General features: G+C 34.7%; 1 protein-coding gene across 5 annotated transcripts in view; it reads left to right on the top strand.

The window, feature by feature from the left end:
* Window positions 1–18,122, top strand: part of ADAMTS6 (ADAM metallopeptidase with thrombospondin type 1 motif 6) — a 146,756-nt gene that overhangs the window by 70,499 nt on the left and 58,135 nt on the right. For all 5 annotated transcript variants that reach the window (XM_064642755.1, XM_064642753.1, XM_064642754.1 and 2 more), the window contains exons 10-11: window positions 6,852–6,998; window positions 16,138–16,279. In XM_064642755.1, the coding sequence (XP_064498825.1) occupies window positions 6,852–6,998; window positions 16,138–16,279 (289 nt within the window). The remainder of the gene's footprint in view (window positions 1–6,851; window positions 6,999–16,137; window positions 16,280–18,122) is intronic.

Raw genomic sequence — 18,122 nt, 5'->3', positions numbered from 1 at the left:
GCTGCAAGAAGCTTCCCCAGTGTTCAAAGAGCCAATACCAGCTGGCTCAAAGACAGACCTGCTGCTGGCCAAACCCAAGCCCATCAGCAATGGTGGTAGCACCTCTGGGATGTTTTTTAGAAAGGGATTATAAAAAGAGCTGCATAACAACAGCGAGAAGAGTGGAGTGAGAATATGTGAGGGAAACCACCCCATAGACACCAAAGTCAGTGAAGAAGGAGGGGGAGGAGGTGCTGCAAGCATCAGAGTAGAGATTTCTCCTGCAGCCTGTGGGGAAGCCCATGGTAAGGCAGGCTGTCCCCTTGCAACCCATGGAGGTCCACAGAGAAGCAGATAAATTCACCTGCAGCCCCCAAAGGGGACCCCATGTTGGAGCAGGTGATTGCCTGAAGGGAGGCTGTAATGCCATGGGAAGCCCTTGCTGGATCAGGCCCCTATCAAGACCTGTCGTCTTGTGGAGAGAGGAGCCTGTACTGGAGCTGGTTTGCTGGCAGGACTTGTGACCCCATGGGGGACCCACACTGTAGCAGCCTGTGCATGAAGGACTGTACTCCATGAAAGGAACTCACGCTGGAGCAGTTAATCAAGAACTGCAGCCCATGGGAAGGACTTACATTGGAGAATTTAATGGAGAACTGTCTCCTGTGGGTGGGATTCCATGCTGGAGCGGGGGAAGAGTGTAAGGTGGAAGGATCAGCAGTGATGCATGATAAACTGACTGTAATGTCCATTCCTCATTTAGGAGTAACTTCGAGCCTGGGAAGAAGGGACAGGTGGGGGTAAAGCTGTTTTAAGGTTTAGTTTTTATTTCTCATTCTTCTACTCTGATTTGATTGGTAATAAAATTAAGCCTGTTTCATTCAAGTTGAGTCTATTTTGCACATGGTGGTCACTGGTGAGTGATCTCTTCCCTGTCTCTATCTTGACCTTTCCTTGTATTTTCTCTGTCCTGTTCAGCTGAGGAAGGGAGGGATGGGCACCTGGCATCCAGCCAGGGTCAACTCACCACAGTCATTCAAACCTCAGCTGCATTTCAGGACCTGAGTTTTAGTTTTCTGGAAGAAGAAAACTGCAGACCCAGCAGCCCTCAGAGATGTGTCAAGGAATGTATTTCTTGTACAACTCTTGTACAACTTGTTCAATATTCCAATCTGAGGTATTAAGAACACATAAGCCAAACGTCATAGTAGCTTTTTCAAAAATAGTTGAAACACAGCTAGTAGGAATTGTACTAATACCACCTCCTGTCAGCTCTCCAGCTGATGCTGTCATCGTTGTTTTGTCTATGATGATGATGTCTTCCATCTTCAACTATAGCAGGTCTGACAGACTGTCTTAAATCTACAGTGTATGAAAACATCAATAACAACCAGAATACTGGTTAAACTTATTCCTGCTAGGTGCCTAGGGTTGACTGAGAAGAATGCCTTGAATTTTTAGGAACAGTTTAACCAACTTTTTCAGTTTCAAAAAACAAAACAAAACAAAAGAAAACAAACCACCCCGAACCAAAAAACCCTAACCAAAATGTGTCCAGTTTTTGACTGGACAAGCCACATAAAACTATACAAAATTATTTTCTTACTTTCTCATACCCCCTCACCCTCCATCCCCTACCCCAGTCTTTTTTGTTAAAAGAACATTGTTTTCTGCCTGCTTAATATTGCAGGTATTAAAAAGTTTTTATTGGAACTTCAGTTTTAATGATGTGCATATAAAATGAAATGTCATAAACATAAGGCAAAAAAACCAATTTTGTGACCTGTTTATATTTAAAATATGAAAAAGGTCTGTGTCTAAACTAACTCTGAAATATTATTTGAAGTTTAAAATTTACAATACTGAAATATTTTTTATTACATTAAAGCATTCTTATCAAGGAAAACAAATGTTGTAAGACTTCACTGGTCTTAACTAATGTACAAAAAGAATAAATGGGGGTGAAGTGGAAGGTTATCGTAACCTTGAAGGCATCTTGAATTTCCAGAGGAAATCTGAGCTTAGAAGTTTGCTTTCTGGTTGGAGCCAATAGTTTCTGCTTTGACCTGCAGTACAAAAACCTGATGCATCTGTACTGTGGTTCTGTGTAGTACACAAGCCTTACTTGATGTTACTCTTGTGGCATGAAGGCTGGATAGCAATGACAGTGTACTACAGGAAAAGTTTGTGCTCCACTTTTTTCTATATTCCTGTAGAAGACTGTCATTTCCCCCTAAGAAAGTTCAGGTTTCTGAATAGGCTGCATTTTCTTTTTAATAAATTAGAAATTGCTGTGCTTTTTAGAGCCCCATGCGTTATTTAATCCTAAATGATGCTCATATATAAAAATTGTATTTGATGGGCTGTTTGGTCATCAGATGTAACTCAGAGAAGAATGGCACCTAGAAAATAAGTGGGAAAAATATTAGGATAGAGGTATGCTGAAATTATGTTTAATTTGATGACAGGTGTGCTTGTTATAAAGCTACATTATTGAACTAGTTTGTTTCCCAAGTTTTTATGGAACTACTAAGTTTCATCAAAGCCAAAGTGTAAAATTCTGCATTACTTCAGAACAAATGATACGGGATGCTCCAAACCAGAGAATGATATCCAAATGGAGGAAATCTGCAGTTAAGGTTAAAATCCGTGTTGAGACAAGAAAATGGGAAGTAAAGTAACTAATTAGCCATGATTCCTCCCTTGAGGAATATTCAGTATTAGCTAGTTTCGATAAATGCTATCAATGTTTGGAATCCTAAATTAAAATAAATTGATTCTTCAATACAATATTTTAAAATTATTTTTTCTTTCATTTGTAAGAATGAAACATTTGAGTTGCAATTCGCACACTGTTAAGAAGCTATAACCAATACTTTTGTAACATTGGCTAGAAATGTATGGAGGGCTACATAGAAAGAGGAAAATTCTCTGTTAAGACATGATATGGGGAAAATATTTAATAAGAGTAAAGAAAAAGTGCTGACCTGTTTTACTGGAAAAACGTAAAATCTTGATTGTAAATTCTCTGAAATTTACCTTAACATTGTAGCAATTGTCAGATATTTCACTACTAGTAGACATGAGAGTAATTAATAACATTACCCTGTATGTCCACACAGAAATTATGGGTTTTTTCTATGTAGTTCATAGCTCTGATATTCTAGAGAAAAAAAATCTATTCTTGTTTAATAGTATGTTGTGTTCACAATTTTGTTAAACAAAATTATGCTGAAACATGATAGTTTTCATTATCTTCCATCCTTGTATTTGCTCTACTTTCACTAAGAAAAGGCATATTAAAGCCATGGCTATGTTTACAGATGCAGGGAAGCTGAAAGTTTTCTTAGTTTTTCAGTGTAGGCTGTAAATAGATATTCTAAGCTATATGAAATACATATAGAGATTTAAGTGACACGTTTTTAACAGTTTTGAGAATAAGTACAACACACTACCAAAATAAAGTAATAAAATGTTTATGAAAAAGTGGTATCTGTCAGTTTCTCCAAGCAAATTACGATACACTCTTTAGATCTTCTGTCAAGTACAAGAATACTTGTTCAAACATGCCTTCCATCTGTAGATTGTAATAGAGATTTAGAGTTAGAAAGTTTGAAAGTATTCTTCAGTGGTTCACTTTATGACCCTTCACTGCCCTTCATTCTTCATAAATGTTAGATCAGTTTGTTAACATGCTGAGACACTAGAGGAAATTCTAGCACTGTACTACAGTCAAGATACTTGAAAATGGCTCATTTTGCTCTTACCATGTGTGTTTATCTCCTAATACAGATAATTAGTATCATAAAACCTCTTAAGGTTAAAGTTTATTTTTTCTTATTAGAAAGAAAGGTTTCTTTTTCTTCAAAGACTTATATGTAGTTTTTGGAGCTATAAAGCAGCTTCAGGTAATGGACAAGAAGATTAAATGCTCGATTTTACAGTATTTCTTTTGCTTCTGTTCCTGTAACTTTCTTGCCTCACTTGATTCCCAGTTCTCAGTCTCTGACACATTTCTCCTTATGCTGTTAAACAATTGGCAGAGCAAAATAAAAGACACGGCTTTAAAAAAACCGAGGTCAAAATCATGTAACTCATGAATCTGTAAGAGACAAAAAAATTAACATACCCTGTATTATTTAGAGAAATGAAACATTAGGAATCTGTGCATTTCTGAATCCTCCAAACCCTGAGAAAGCTAGGAAGTGGTTTGATATGTAGATAATTAGTATTACAGTTGGATAGCAAACGTAATTGGTTTAGAAGAAGCTTTTTACTTAAGCAGCACATTTCAGGTAACTTCATGCTATTAAAGTACATGATATACAAAATAAACCTCAATGCAGAGTATGGAGATGCATTCAGATTGGTTTGGATCTGTCGTCTTGGAATCCTAAGCCTCTGGATAATAAATAAGAATGGAAGCATTCTGGCTGTCTCACAAAAATAACTGCTGCCATTTCATATATATCAGCAATAAATGTTTTAGCAACTGTAACCATCATAGTTTAGAACCACCAAACAAGTCAGTAACCAAATGAAATTGTAGGGACCTGCATTGTTTTTCTTTTGCAAGATAAAGGAGGGGTAGACAAGTTTACATTCACATCCTTCCCTCTCATACTCCAGGGTCTCTGGTTATCTGTTACTGTTTTATTCAGTGCAGCTGACACTACTTATCTCCCCTGTGATTTTTGAGCTTGGGTCTTAAGCTGGATGTGTGTTACAAATAATTCTCTCAGATAATTTTTTCAGATATAAGATTGCCAAGGGAAAAAAAATTCTTGAGTTACAGATGTTAGTAAATGAAACAGGCACAGAGCACTAGTAGAATGTGCTGCCTTTTCTAAGATGTATAAAAACTGCAGATAATTTGCAGATGAGTTTCGGTTATAAATTTAAAGTTCTTAGTCTTGCTGCTTTGCAATTTTGCTTTGACATTCTTAAATGTCAAGTAAGTGCTCTCTTGGGAAATGAGGAGCCATAATTCTTGCAAAAAAATCAGGAGCTGCTGAGTTAAACATCTTTCCTTGAGATGGTAGGTGAAAAGGTAACTTCACAGAGTAACTTCTGTGCCACCTGAGAAGACTTCACTCTCTCCTCACTCATCTGGCTGTTCTTTTAAAGACAAAATTATACTGGTAGTTTTAGATACGCTTTTTAAGCCAGTGAAAGAAATACAGTCTGTATGTTTGGTGAGTTTGTAAAAGGTAGGTAAATTATAACAGTGGCTCCATAAAGAGTATTTTATGTTCCTTCATTTCTTCCCTGTCTTTCCATGCCAATCCAGTTGCAAACATGCTTTCGTAAAAGACCTAGTTTTAATGTAATGATGGCCAAATATAACCGCATGTTCTGATGGAAATAAAACTGGTAATTTTGTCGGAAATGTGTTTCCATCTGCAGTCCTGCCCATAGGAGTGCAAATTACTGGACTATAGTGGCATGCTACCACTATCTTTGGAAAGGGATGACAGTAATTGTAAGACCTCTCTACAAACGTCAGAAAAAGCTACCTGCACCTAATGATAGTTTCATCCTAAATTCAGAAGGGGCAAGTAGAAAAGCTGTCTTGGAAGGGGATAGATGATTTAGGTGAATGAATATGTATAAAAAATGAGAATACCACTGGCTCATGGAAAGGCGTTGAGTTTCTATATGCATCAGAAATTGCAGCTTCCATTCACAGACGTGCTTTTTATCAAACATACAACTGCCACTGTCAGCAATGTAATTTTTTGCATAAGGAGAGCTGGTAGAAGAAGGAAAGTTATTAAACTATGAAGTTTGTTCTTTTATTTATATGCCCAAAAGATAAAATGTATTTCCCAGACTGTTGAAGTTTGTAACTTTTTTAACAAATGGAATACACTAACTGGGGATAAATGGATATGAGAAATTGTCTGCATGATCCAATAAATTTTTGTAAGGAGTGATTTATGGACTTTATTAAAAATTAAGCTTTTCTATTTTCAGAAATTCTCTAGAGGCAATTCAAAAGGAAATGTTTCTGTTTGAAGTACCCCAAATTCTAAGAAATTATTTCCATTGAGCACAGGTCAATAAAGCACATTTTTCATTGTAAAATACTTGTTTTGTTTGTTACGTTGGACATCTAAGCTCTTTCCTCCCATAATATATATAGATATTAAAGACTGATCATAAGAACTAACATGGATCTGAAAATTCCATTGCATTCTATACATTGCTTAGATGAGTTAATTAAAGCTGTATTTTTTATATGCAAGGGATATTCTTTATTTGATTATGTCATTGTTTGAGGCGCCAGTCAGACCTTTCCCATGGATATGGCTTTCTGTGTTTTTGAGATATCATGAACTGAACCAGATACATACAGTCATTGCTACAGACTAGATATTCCATAGGGAGACATCCCATAGGCAAGAAAGTAATGCTTTTTTGATGGTGAAGTCCTTCCTGAACCTCTAGGAAACACCCATCATTCACTGCTATTCTTTTTCTTATATCCATGCAGTTAATGGGATTTGGGAGGACTGGTTACCAACCTTCCACTTGTAGGTGGTTATGATCAGCTGAAGAGGTGAAACTACTCATTGTATTGAAACTCAGAGTAATATTAAAGTCTTGTATCTTGCCAGACTACTGTTATGTTTTCTTTAAAAGCTTTAGAAGATAAATAATGTTTTCAAAAGTCTATGGAAGAAAAGGTTATGTAGTTGTGCTGTATCCTGAGATCTGAATAAACTAAACAGAACTTAACTGATCCTGATTCTCCACTTAAGAGTTCTCCTATACTAAGCATGATTTCAGGAAAGGTGACTTTATGTTTTAAGAGATGTCTGATGCTGTAGGAAAATAATGGGCTGTTTTTCTCCTCCTCTTTTGAGCAGTTTTGGTATGAATCATGATGGGATTGGAAATTCCTGTGGGACCAAAGGTCATGAAGCAGCAAAGCTAATGGCAGCTCATATTACAGCAAACACCAATCCTTTCTCTTGGTCAGCCTGCAGTCGGGATTACATCACCAGTTTTTTAGAGTAAGTAATCTCTCAAGAAAAATGAGTTTTCAAAAAATTTACACGTTTTGGGATCAGTCGTAGAGATATAGTGATGTGTTGTGATTGTATACATTTTTAGAAGGAACAGACAGAATTATAGAAAGTCTTTTTTTTTGTAGATTACATTTCTGTGAAATGGCAAAAGCTTCTTTTGCTCAATTCCCCACCTTAAAAGTTTTCATTTTTAATCTTCTCAAAACATTTTGAAGTGCTGATCATACCTCATTACTTCATTAATCTGAGGGTGAGAAATAGAGATGGGCAGATTTGTCTATGAATGTTGAGAAGTATATTTTTTACATACATACATAATGTGATGAATTCTAATGAAGGGAAGAAGGTTATGACCCTGTTCCTTGTACATTTCACTCTTAACATGTTTTTCATACAGTATTTTGGGTTTTTGTCTATCAGTGTTCTTTGGTACCATTGGTGAGATTATAGGAGAGAATGGCATAGGTCTTTATAGTAATACCTTAAAATTGTGCTAACCTCTATTACCACTTCTTGGTGATTTTTATCCAGAAGTAGATTGCTACCTGAAATTTTCCTGTGAAAAAATCCAAAGTCAAAATATGTTATTCACCAAAATGTGCTCATATCAATGTATACGTTGGTATAGATGGTGCATAATGAAGACTTTGTGTGTTTTAAATCATGGAAGACAAATACGTAACCATCAGTTCACTGAAAACAGTTTAATATCAGATTTTTTTAAATGCTGAAAGGTGGACTTTACTGGAGGTAAATGGCAGTTTGTTGGTAGGTTCAGTGTCATCAGCGCAATCATTCCTTTAAGAAATAAAGGTTGTTCAGTAATTCTGGCACTTACTGTATTTTAGGAGATGGACTTAAACCAGTCAAGTTTCTAACTGTGAGACTACTAAGAATAAAATGAGCTTCTCCTCCTCTTTCAGGGATCTAACCTCAGAATAAGGTGCTGTATTCTGAATCTTATCTGGAGGGAACCATCCAGACCAATACCTTTGGGTTGGTTCAAATGTGAAGGATCACTGAATTGGGCTGAAGAGGTGCTTCAGTTCCCCATAGAGTTAGTGGGCAGAGACAGATGTTTAATGGTGGTACTATTCAGGGGAAGAAAACTTCTCATCAGTTACTGTAATAGGTTAAGGCATTTTGTATCATGCCACTGAACAGTGCACCCACATGGTTTTATGAACTCGTGCATTTAAGATTAGTATCTAAAATAAAGCACATTAAGTCCTCCTTATGTATATGTGTGTGTGATACAGGCTTCTCACAATGTCATTTGGTTTTCTAGGGAGATATATATATGTGTATATATGTATTTATTTAACACTACTATTATTTAAAAAATGTGTTGTAGTTTTATTTTATCATTACTTACATTACTTACAAATTACTTATGTTAATTCAATGCTGTTTCCACTAGTAGTCTTTTTAGTATGTCATTGAAGCCTCATTTAACTATGACAAAGTATGGTTTTCATATCTCTTTTGAGATTATTTCACAGCTTCGTAGTTCTGATTGTAAGCTTACAGTTCAGGTATTTTCTTGTAGCATTTGAGAGTTTGTTTCTTCATGTTTCATTTACTTCTATTTGTTTCTCTCCTCTGAAAAACTCCATTTCAATCTCGTAATTGTCCTGACCATAAGCTTTCTATTGATGAAGTTATAATTCAACAGATAGCTAAGGAGTCATTTTGTATTTATGGGTTTAGAGAAGAAATGTGGTAATATTCTGTGGATTGTATTACATTGTAAATATAATAGAGCTCGTCATTTGTTCATAATGTTCCTGCACAGTTTCAAATTTCAGACTGATGAATGCGGTAATCTTTCAAATTTATACTGCCAGTTAAAAACATGTTTATCTTGTATCTTGTTTCAATTGTGGTTTATTTATTTATTTATTTATTTATTTATTTATTTTATTATTTACTGTTAGCATCTCCATTCTTCTTTTCCATTCCCTAGGTTTGATTTCTGGTTAAGTTTCGTTTTTAAATCTGTGGGATGCCAGGGAAATTGCAGCTATATTAGCATAAAGCCAGAAGAGTACTCTGTTGAATCTCTTCCCATAGTTCTAATCTCTTCAGGTTTTTTGAGATACTTTTCTATCATGGCAAGTGTTTGCAATTCTACTTGAATTACTACCATCTGTGGATTTCATTAAAAAATCATTACTGAAGATACTAAGTGATATTTGAGCTAGAGTAAAACAAAAACCTACACATAGCAGATTCAATAATAAATTATCTTTTATAATATTTTAGCTGTATTTTTGTAACCTGGAATGTAGATGTTATTTTTTTTTCCAAAGCCACCTTGGATAAACATTATTTTACACGTTGTAATTATTATAGATTTTCCAGTTGTATAGGATACTGTGTTAAATAATTTAGTAAGAGTCAAAGATAACTTTTCTTTCATCTACTAATTCCACAATCTATTTTTAAATATGTCAGATTTCTCATTTATGCTTATTATTGTCTGTGGTTCTAATATCCTATAAATGAATTGATATTTTTTTCCCCTAAAATATTTGATTTGTTGTTTCATAAGGTAGAATAGTGAAAATTGTAGGGTTTTTCTCCAGTTTCTGCTTTTCTCACTAGCATTTGTGCCATCTCAATGACAGCAGGAAGCTGGTAGAGTTATACAAGTACTTGCAGGGACAACTGTCAGAAGCCAAGATCACTTTTTTTACCCATTCACACCTTTCCATAAAGCAGAACAGCTCTAGGAGCTGTTCTACTACATTTCAATTGCAGGTAGTGAACAGTTAGCAAGAAGCAAAGAAAAATAGCAAGTTTCATGTGGCAACATTTCCTTGACTGCTTTTATAAGAGCAGAATAGTCTGCATCCTGACAGGAAAAATTATTCTTTATTTTTTCCTCATATTTCTTCATAACTTAGCAACAGGTGAGGAAAATGCTGATTTAGGGCTATAGAGCCCAAGCTGATAGATGATGTCATCTGTGTCTCCAGAGAGATTAGACTCTGCACTCTTTCTTTCAGTTTTCCCTCTAGAAGAGCATCTTCATCCTCAAAACAGCTGGCACAGGACCGAGTAGACTAGAACAAGTAAGACAAGTGGCGTTTTTTTCTGTTGTGAATTAGTATGGCTGGTTTAGGATTCATTTAGCTATGTCTAACAAGAAGGATAGAACATGATGGTGTGAAATGCAGATACCCAAGCAGAAACCTGGGGCTGTGAGTCTGTATGACATAACACAATGCCTGATTTGTCTCTTTGGATCGGGGTAGAAGTTTGGGCTGGGTCATCATGGCACCAGGTTAATGCAACTGGAATGAATTTTGATAGAAACTCATTATGTGTTCACAGTATTATATGGTAAGGTAGATTAGTGTGGATTTACTAGTTTACCAGCTTGGGTCACCACCTGATAGAGCAGTTTTGCACTGAGGAGTAACCATTAAGTATCACTTGGAAGATACCAGTTCAGTGAGGCACTAGCTGGGAAATCAAATTATTTTGCAGGATTGCTGGATGGAGGATAATATGGCTCAAAGGATGACAGTAAGACAAAGCAAAGCTATGTAGTGCTAATAGATCTACCAAAACTCTTAGCAACGATGGTCAGTCAGCACAGATGCTGAAATGGCCAAAGAAAATATTTTTTTCCTGGGGAAAACATTCTTTGAAGCATATAATAGCTGTTGTCTGTCAAGGTTATAATAGCTTGTCTGTCAAGCTTTTAGGTAGAATGAAAGATTGACTTAATTCAGTTTATCAACTGAATTGTTCATAAGTACTTTGCAATGGTTTTAAATTTCACTAACATTGTATGGAACTAATTAAAGAAATACTGACTGAGAATTGAATGCTTGGAAAGCAGTGTCAGAGAACAGAGATTCCTGTGAGAGGAGTAGAAACCCTTGATATCTCTTCATAGGAGAAATGAACCAACCCTAAAATTATTTTTTGTGACTGAATACGAATTAATATAAATTTCATTCAATGCAGCAATATATATTATATATATATATATATAAAACCTGCAAGTTTCATTATATTCAGCATATATTTATACAGTATACCTGTGGAGCCATGCAGATACCTAGATGTAGATAAGAGAACTTTCTACTTACAATTCTTTGTTCAGTTACTTCTGTGTTTTGTTATAACAAAAACTATGTGATTTCTGGGATCATAGTTCATTTATCTTGTCAGTATCAGATAGGAGAAGGTGTTAGAAGAAGCCAAATGGCCAACTCTGTCTTTCAAAGTCTTTAGAAGATGGAGGGTAACCAAGAGTCTTTAAACTATTTGAGTAAGATCTATCACAGGAAATTCTTGGAGAGTCTCTACAATTGCCCTATGGCAGGATTTAGATATTGGACTACACCTTTCTCTGTCTGGAAGGGAGCCAAAACTACCTTGGTCCAAGCAAGCCCATGCAGACAATATAAAAAAAGGTATTCAATGTTCTGGTGCAGACATCATCTAACCAAGAATCTTAAACGTACAAGTGGATATGCAGGATACATATAGGATACATCTATATATGCCTCATATGCTATCTATTGCACATTGGCTGGTTCCCTGGTACTCCAGAAATGTAAAGTAACTTCTAAAAAAAAGGATAAGCCAAGACTAGTTTTGAAAGATCACATGAATCACATAAAAATTTCATATCTTTCTCTACAGATCTACAGTATTATATAGATAAACTTTGGATTATAATTTGCTTCTTTTTTCTTTAAAATATACTAGGATTTTTTTTCCTAGCAGGTAACTGAATAAAAAACGTGTTCCTCATTTGCTGTAGATTTCTGAAACTTGTGTTTTACTTAAAAAGCTACCTAGTTAAAAGAAGACCCAAGCGTTTCTGTGATCTTGGGGTGGCAGGGTGGTTTTGAGTGTTGACTTTGCAAGTATTACTCTGTATCTAGGCCCTTGTGAAGGGCAGAATCATCAGCAGATTTTCATTAATTATTCTTTTTGTAGAGTGTTTGATGAAATAAAAGATTGGTCCAGTATTTTATAGCTTAGTATCTCCCAAATTGTTAAGACCAGATTTTGGTAGAGGCATGGTTTTTATAGATGAAACAATAGATTTGACTTAATATGACTGCTCGGTGAGTAAAATAATGCTTTAGAACACAGGAAAGTTTGGAGAAAAGTATGCATTAAAGAAATAGCAAATTACTACCACCAGCAAAAGAAAAATTGAGTGTGATGAAAAGATGGTGCAAAATTAGAGAGTATTTGCTATGAAATAGCAATAATAAGATGTAGAGTCAGCCCTGCACAAAAGCTTGGACAGAAGTAGATTCTTATCAGGACATGATTATTGCATCTGAATTTCCCTAACATACAAGCATGTTTTCATTTAGTAATTATATTCAAGATCATTTTAATTTTAAACATACCACTTCAAATCACATTTCTATAATTTATGTCCTGATTCTGCAGATATTTATGTGATTATCTGTAGTCTTGAGCAATCTGCAGAGTTTTTTCGTTAATGTCAAGTAAAGCAGCTTTTGTAACCTGTACAGAAATATATCCTGGTGCTCTCTAAAATCAGTTTTTACTCATAAATATGCAGCAAGGATTCTGTTAGGAGCCTTACATGTAACTGATTCATGGTTTTATTAATATGTATATGTAGAAATGCTCTATGTTTATTGTTAATAATTTTTACTATTGCTTTTTCATTATATGTGTAATTTGGTATCAGAATTAGATAAAATGTATACTGTCAGTATATTTATGTATTTAATTGTTTAGCTATAACAGATATTCACAAATATTTATAATTAATTCAATTTATCATAATTGAATGTAGCTTTCTTTATAGTCCATGTCATTATTACGAATGAAGCTATTCTGTAACATTCAAAATCTATTTTCAGAGCCAGTATTCTGGTATATTTTGTTCAACCATTGAAGGATTTGTATGGTACTGTGTAAGTTGCTGAGATATTTGGGAATAGATACTGCAATAGGAACATAGTCCCTGAGAACCCGTGGTTCTTGCTTTTTCTCTTTTTTGACCTTGGATACAACAGTGATATTTGTGCAGAGATTTTGCATTGTTCAGTCTGTAAAGATTTAGAAACATTTAATCCCTGGTTGCTGTTAATTTAGTTGAGCACTTAGCAGTGACAGCGTGTCTGAGATCTGAAGCTTCTATAGAATGTTCTAGTACCCTTGATACCCTTCCAGAGAGAAGAATAATTTGCTATTCTATGATATTAAAATACAAAAAAATGTTTAAATTATATTGTAGAGTGTTTTAAAATGATCTCTGGAGACACTACACTGGAATACTGGGATGAAATAATATCAAGCTTAGCTATTTTATAATTAAGTTCCACTATTGTCCCATAAAATGTCATGAAATCAACCACAAATTAGGAGAATGCTAAAGTCTTTGAGTACTAGTAGTACCTTATAGAGTAATAGACTGTAAGGATCAGTTTGAGATCATTTTATTTGTATTTCAGATTCTAAAGATTTGTCTACCCTGTGTTCAGAAATGTAAATGCTCTGCAGGTATATCCTGTAGATTTTTTGACTTGCTATATGCTTCCTGTATAAGATAAAATCACAAAGCAGGAAAGTAATTGTGAGTAGAAATTTTCTGAAATTGGTGATCTGAAGGTATTTGGGCATTCTTTTCCTGTCTTTTTTTATGGGTACACAAACGGCTTTTTTCCACTTTTGAAGGCCTGACTAACCATTAGATCTCTGTTTATGGAGTGCTCCAAAACTATTATTCTCCTTGGACCCTTTTGGTTCATTCCCCTAGAGTTAGCCGAAATTTTTTTCTCAACTCTCTGAGTTTCGCTTTGGTGGAGCAAAGAGAAAGAGAGAAGAAGGAGGATATAGGCTCAAGAGTATTGCACCATTCCGAAGTCTTGTAAAAGTTTTCTGGAAAGGTTATATGGTCCTTGGTCCATATTCATCCTTTGCGCAGCTTTGGTCAGACCTTTCATAACTAATGGAAAGTCTCTGGTTTTATTAATGCGTTTATAACACATGCCATTTCTTTTCCATGATACTTCAGTTCACACAATACAGTATCGGAGATCAGTTTTGTTCAACTACTTGGGATAAATAATAGAACTGAAACAGAAGGAAAGCAAGAAAGATTTTCAGTCTAGTAGCTGAAAAGTGAATGGCTTCTCAGTATTCATTTTCTCACTTTTTTACTACTACAACAATATTTAATTATGGTGAGAATCCTGTTATTAGAGCAGAAGAGTTGTATTTTTGTATTTAGTACAAGGATTTTTGACTTACATTTCTGCAGTTACATGTCTTTTGGAGTGGGTATGGACTTCAATCACTTTGCAGTGATCTTTTAAACTCGGTACTATTGGAAATCTATGGAAATGTTCCCATAATACGGCAATACTAGCTCAAGCTGATGTCAAATCCTAAACTTCTCACTGCTTGTTTAAGCACAGATTCTGTCTGCAGTTTATTCCAGACATTACAGAAAAATCAGATTGTATTTGAGTTATTTTCACACTGGAATTACTAACATGTACTCCTCATACACAAAAAACACAACACTGAAATATTTCAAAAGAATGAAGGATGTTTTCCCAACTTCTGCTATTAGAATATATATATCTACCTGCAGTAATTACCTGGAATAAAGGGGAAAATACATTATTTTTTTAATGCCAGAACCACACAGATTCAGGGAAGTTTTGAAGGTAGATTTTAGCTGACAGGATACGTGGGTGTGGTTGTGTGTGCAGGTAAATCACACTGAATTCCTTGGAATTAGTCACCAAATACTGTATTTTTTCAGTATTTACCTGGTTCTTGTGATAGTTACTACTTGCTGCCTTCTGAAATGGTTGGCAGTTGTTTGTTTCTTTGTTTTTCCAAAGGATCTTTTGTAGTATTTCAAAGACTTAAATAAAGTAGGGTTAAAATGAGAACATAAAATGTGTAGTTACGAGAGGCTTTTTTTGCTCTGTTTTTATCTGCAGATGAAAACTATAGAAAATTGGAAATCTCAAAAAAAGCAGTGTAGAACGTTCACTTCTGAAATTATGTTCCTTTGGCAAGGTGCATGGAAAAGATTTGGGAAAAAACAGAACATAAGTGCTGGCAAAATTGGTAGGAATGTCGGAAAAATATTTTAAGTGTTGGCATAAGAATTCTTTGAAAATCCTCACTTATTCACAAGTGAAATGAAAGTAAAAAAGCATCTGTCCTCTTTTATGCACACTGACCAAATAAAACTGAATAATTATGTTTAGTAAAATACAAAGTTTTCTAAACAGAACTCCATCTGCATTTGGCTTTCTCTGTTATTTATTCCACTACAGTAAAATATTGTGGTTGAATATGGGCATATTTTGGACAAAAAAGTCATCCACTGAACAAAATATAAAAGAAGAAAATACTGAAGTTTTCAAAGATGATTGTCTTGGTTCTAACATAAATTTTTAAAGACTAAATATTATTAATACAGTAGAAAAGATCTTGGATTCATAGAAATTTTTTCACTCACCCTAGTATAAGCAAATTTGAAGATCCTGCAGAATATTTGCCACCGTAACCATTTTCGTCACTCAAATGGAAGAAGAACTTGCATGTTGAGATCCTAATCCTATAAATATTTTGTCATGTTGAAACTCAAATGTGTTTTAGTTTTACATAAACTGATTGAGCTGCTCATATCTATAAAATTGGGCTTAGCTGTTTGAAGGATCAGGAGGATTATTATTAATTGTAAACTGAATTTCTTGGGTTTGCTTAATTTGTTTTTTTTTTTTCATTCTATGACCACATGTAGTTGTTCTTCAGTGAAAACAAATAGGAATCCTAAATCAAAATGAAAATCAGTCTTGTGTGGCTCAGAAATTATCACATTTTTAAAAAGTATAATTTATGAAATTATTTCATAATCTAAAATAAGCATTTTTGTTAATAATAATGATGAAAAATTAATTTCTTAATTACTTCTAAATATTTTCTCTTGTTACTATGGGTGTATCATCTTACTGTTTGTTTATTGTAATCCTACTTGTTTCACACCCAGTGCTGTTAAAAGTAAGAGCTAGATACATAATATCATTACTGTGATTTACAGTCAGTAGAATTCCTAATTGATTTGGTCCTTTATGTTGAACAGTTCGGGCCGTGGTACTTGCCTTGATAATGAGCCTCCCAAGCGTGACTTTCTTTATCCAGCTGTGGCCCCAGGTCAGGTGTATGATGCTGATGAACAGTGTCGCTTCCAGTATGGAGCAACATCTCGCCAATGTAAATATGGGGTAAGAAGTCTTAATCCTTATGCTCAGTGTTTTTCTTAGTAATTTGTATATATTCCTTTATAACATAAATCTTTAGTTAGTTGTAGTAGGGGGTTACAGATTTCCAAGTAGCATGTCTGGTGCCATTATTCGTGAGCAAAGGGTTCATTTTAATCCTTATGCTGCATCTTTTGCTTGAGTCATTTTTGTATACTGTACACTAAAATGTGTGGGTAACAATGAGCTGGGAGAGGCGTTCTTTAATTATAGGGGAAAAAAAGAGCCCAGCACACACAATCCTGCTCCTTGTAAAGTGTAATAGGGAATTTTCCCTGATTTCAGTTAATTGAGATCAGATTCCTGTTGTATTAAGCTTGAAACATGAAATCTGTTGTGTTGGCTTTAACCTTTCAATATAAAGCTACATTTTGAAGTTACTTTTATACTTGTATTAATTGGTCAGATCTGATTTTATTTTCTTATTTGGTGGTTGTTTTGTTCCTTTTTTTCCGTGACACTGAGTTTATTGTTTCTCACATTATTCAGATATGTTTTTGGAAAGATGAATTATGATTATGGGAACAGAGGAACATGAAGCTAGATAGCTGAATATAATACTGAATAGCAAAGTACTAGCAAAGATTTGTCTTCAAGTACCACTGTGAAGTAGATAAGGTAAATAAATTTACAGTAGAAATAAAAACCTGCACATGTAGGTCATATGTTATAAATACTTACTTAAAATCTTGCAGCCCAAAGTATGTAGTTAAAGGATGCATTCTGCTGTGATTGTTATCAAATAGTCAGCTGAGACTGACATCACTAAGTAAACCTTGAGAATATATCTTGTGGTTTAAAATTAAATAGTTTTAATAATTTTTAATTTTTAGATTATTCAAATAAAAGAATGTAATAATACAAAGAAAGTCTGTTTGTAATATCTTTGGGGTGATAAATACAGTATTATTCCTGGGATGCCTCATTGGCAGATTGCATTGTGGAAAGGATTTAAAAGCTATGTAGCTGGCTGACTAGCTCACTGGGTCTTCTACTCCTGATTCCTCATCAAGCCTCTTTTGGCTTTTATTGTTCCTGTGTAAGTTTTCACTTCCCATCACTGTTTTTTAATGGCCCTATTTCCTGTCCCTTCATCTAAGTAATACCTCCTTAAAAATTTCTTTTTTCTTACAAATTTTCACCATACTCACTCTTTTATTTGCAGACTAAGGAAGTCTGCAGGTATTTAATCCATGATTTATAGCACAGCCTTTGGAGATGTATTGTATTTTAAATTAAACTGGAAAGTTCATAATGTGCAAAACCTGGCTTTTCCACATACATGTGGGTTTCTTTGAACACCAGTGAACTGTGCAACCGTTGTTGTGATGATCATGCTGCACAGTACACATTCTTAAACCAGTTCCTAAACCACAAATAATCGGAAGTAATGAAGATGTGTAGGTAATCTTGGCTTTCTGCCTTCTGCTTGCCTTTTTTTTTTAAAGACTTTTTTTTTTAATTCCCTTAGAGTTACAGAAAAGAGGACAACCCTTAATTGAGGCAATGGTTAAACGAAGTTCTGTCTTCATTACCAGTGCTCTGAATTGATACAGGGTATTGTGTTCCATCAGTGTGCTATCAATGTGAGCGTAACTTCTAAGTGTCTTGGAAAGAAACCCACCCTATTTTTATAATAGTATTCAGACTGCATATATTAATGAATAAGTTGTTGTGGAAGTCTAGTAATATCCACTCTTAAGAAATAATATGCATATAAAATAGTACCTTCATTTAAAAATATTATTCACCATGGCCATAATGCTCTGAATATGTGACCATGATGATTATTATCATACAGATTAGA

This window comes from Pseudopipra pipra, chromosome Z (assembly GCF_036250125.1).
Source record: "Pseudopipra pipra isolate bDixPip1 chromosome Z, bDixPip1.hap1, whole genome shotgun sequence".
In the NCBI taxonomy this organism is placed as follows: Eukaryota; Metazoa; Chordata; class Aves; order Passeriformes; family Pipridae; genus Pseudopipra; species Pseudopipra pipra.
Note: the sequence above shows the minus strand (reverse complement) of the source record. Positions and strands in the feature narration are given on the sequence as shown.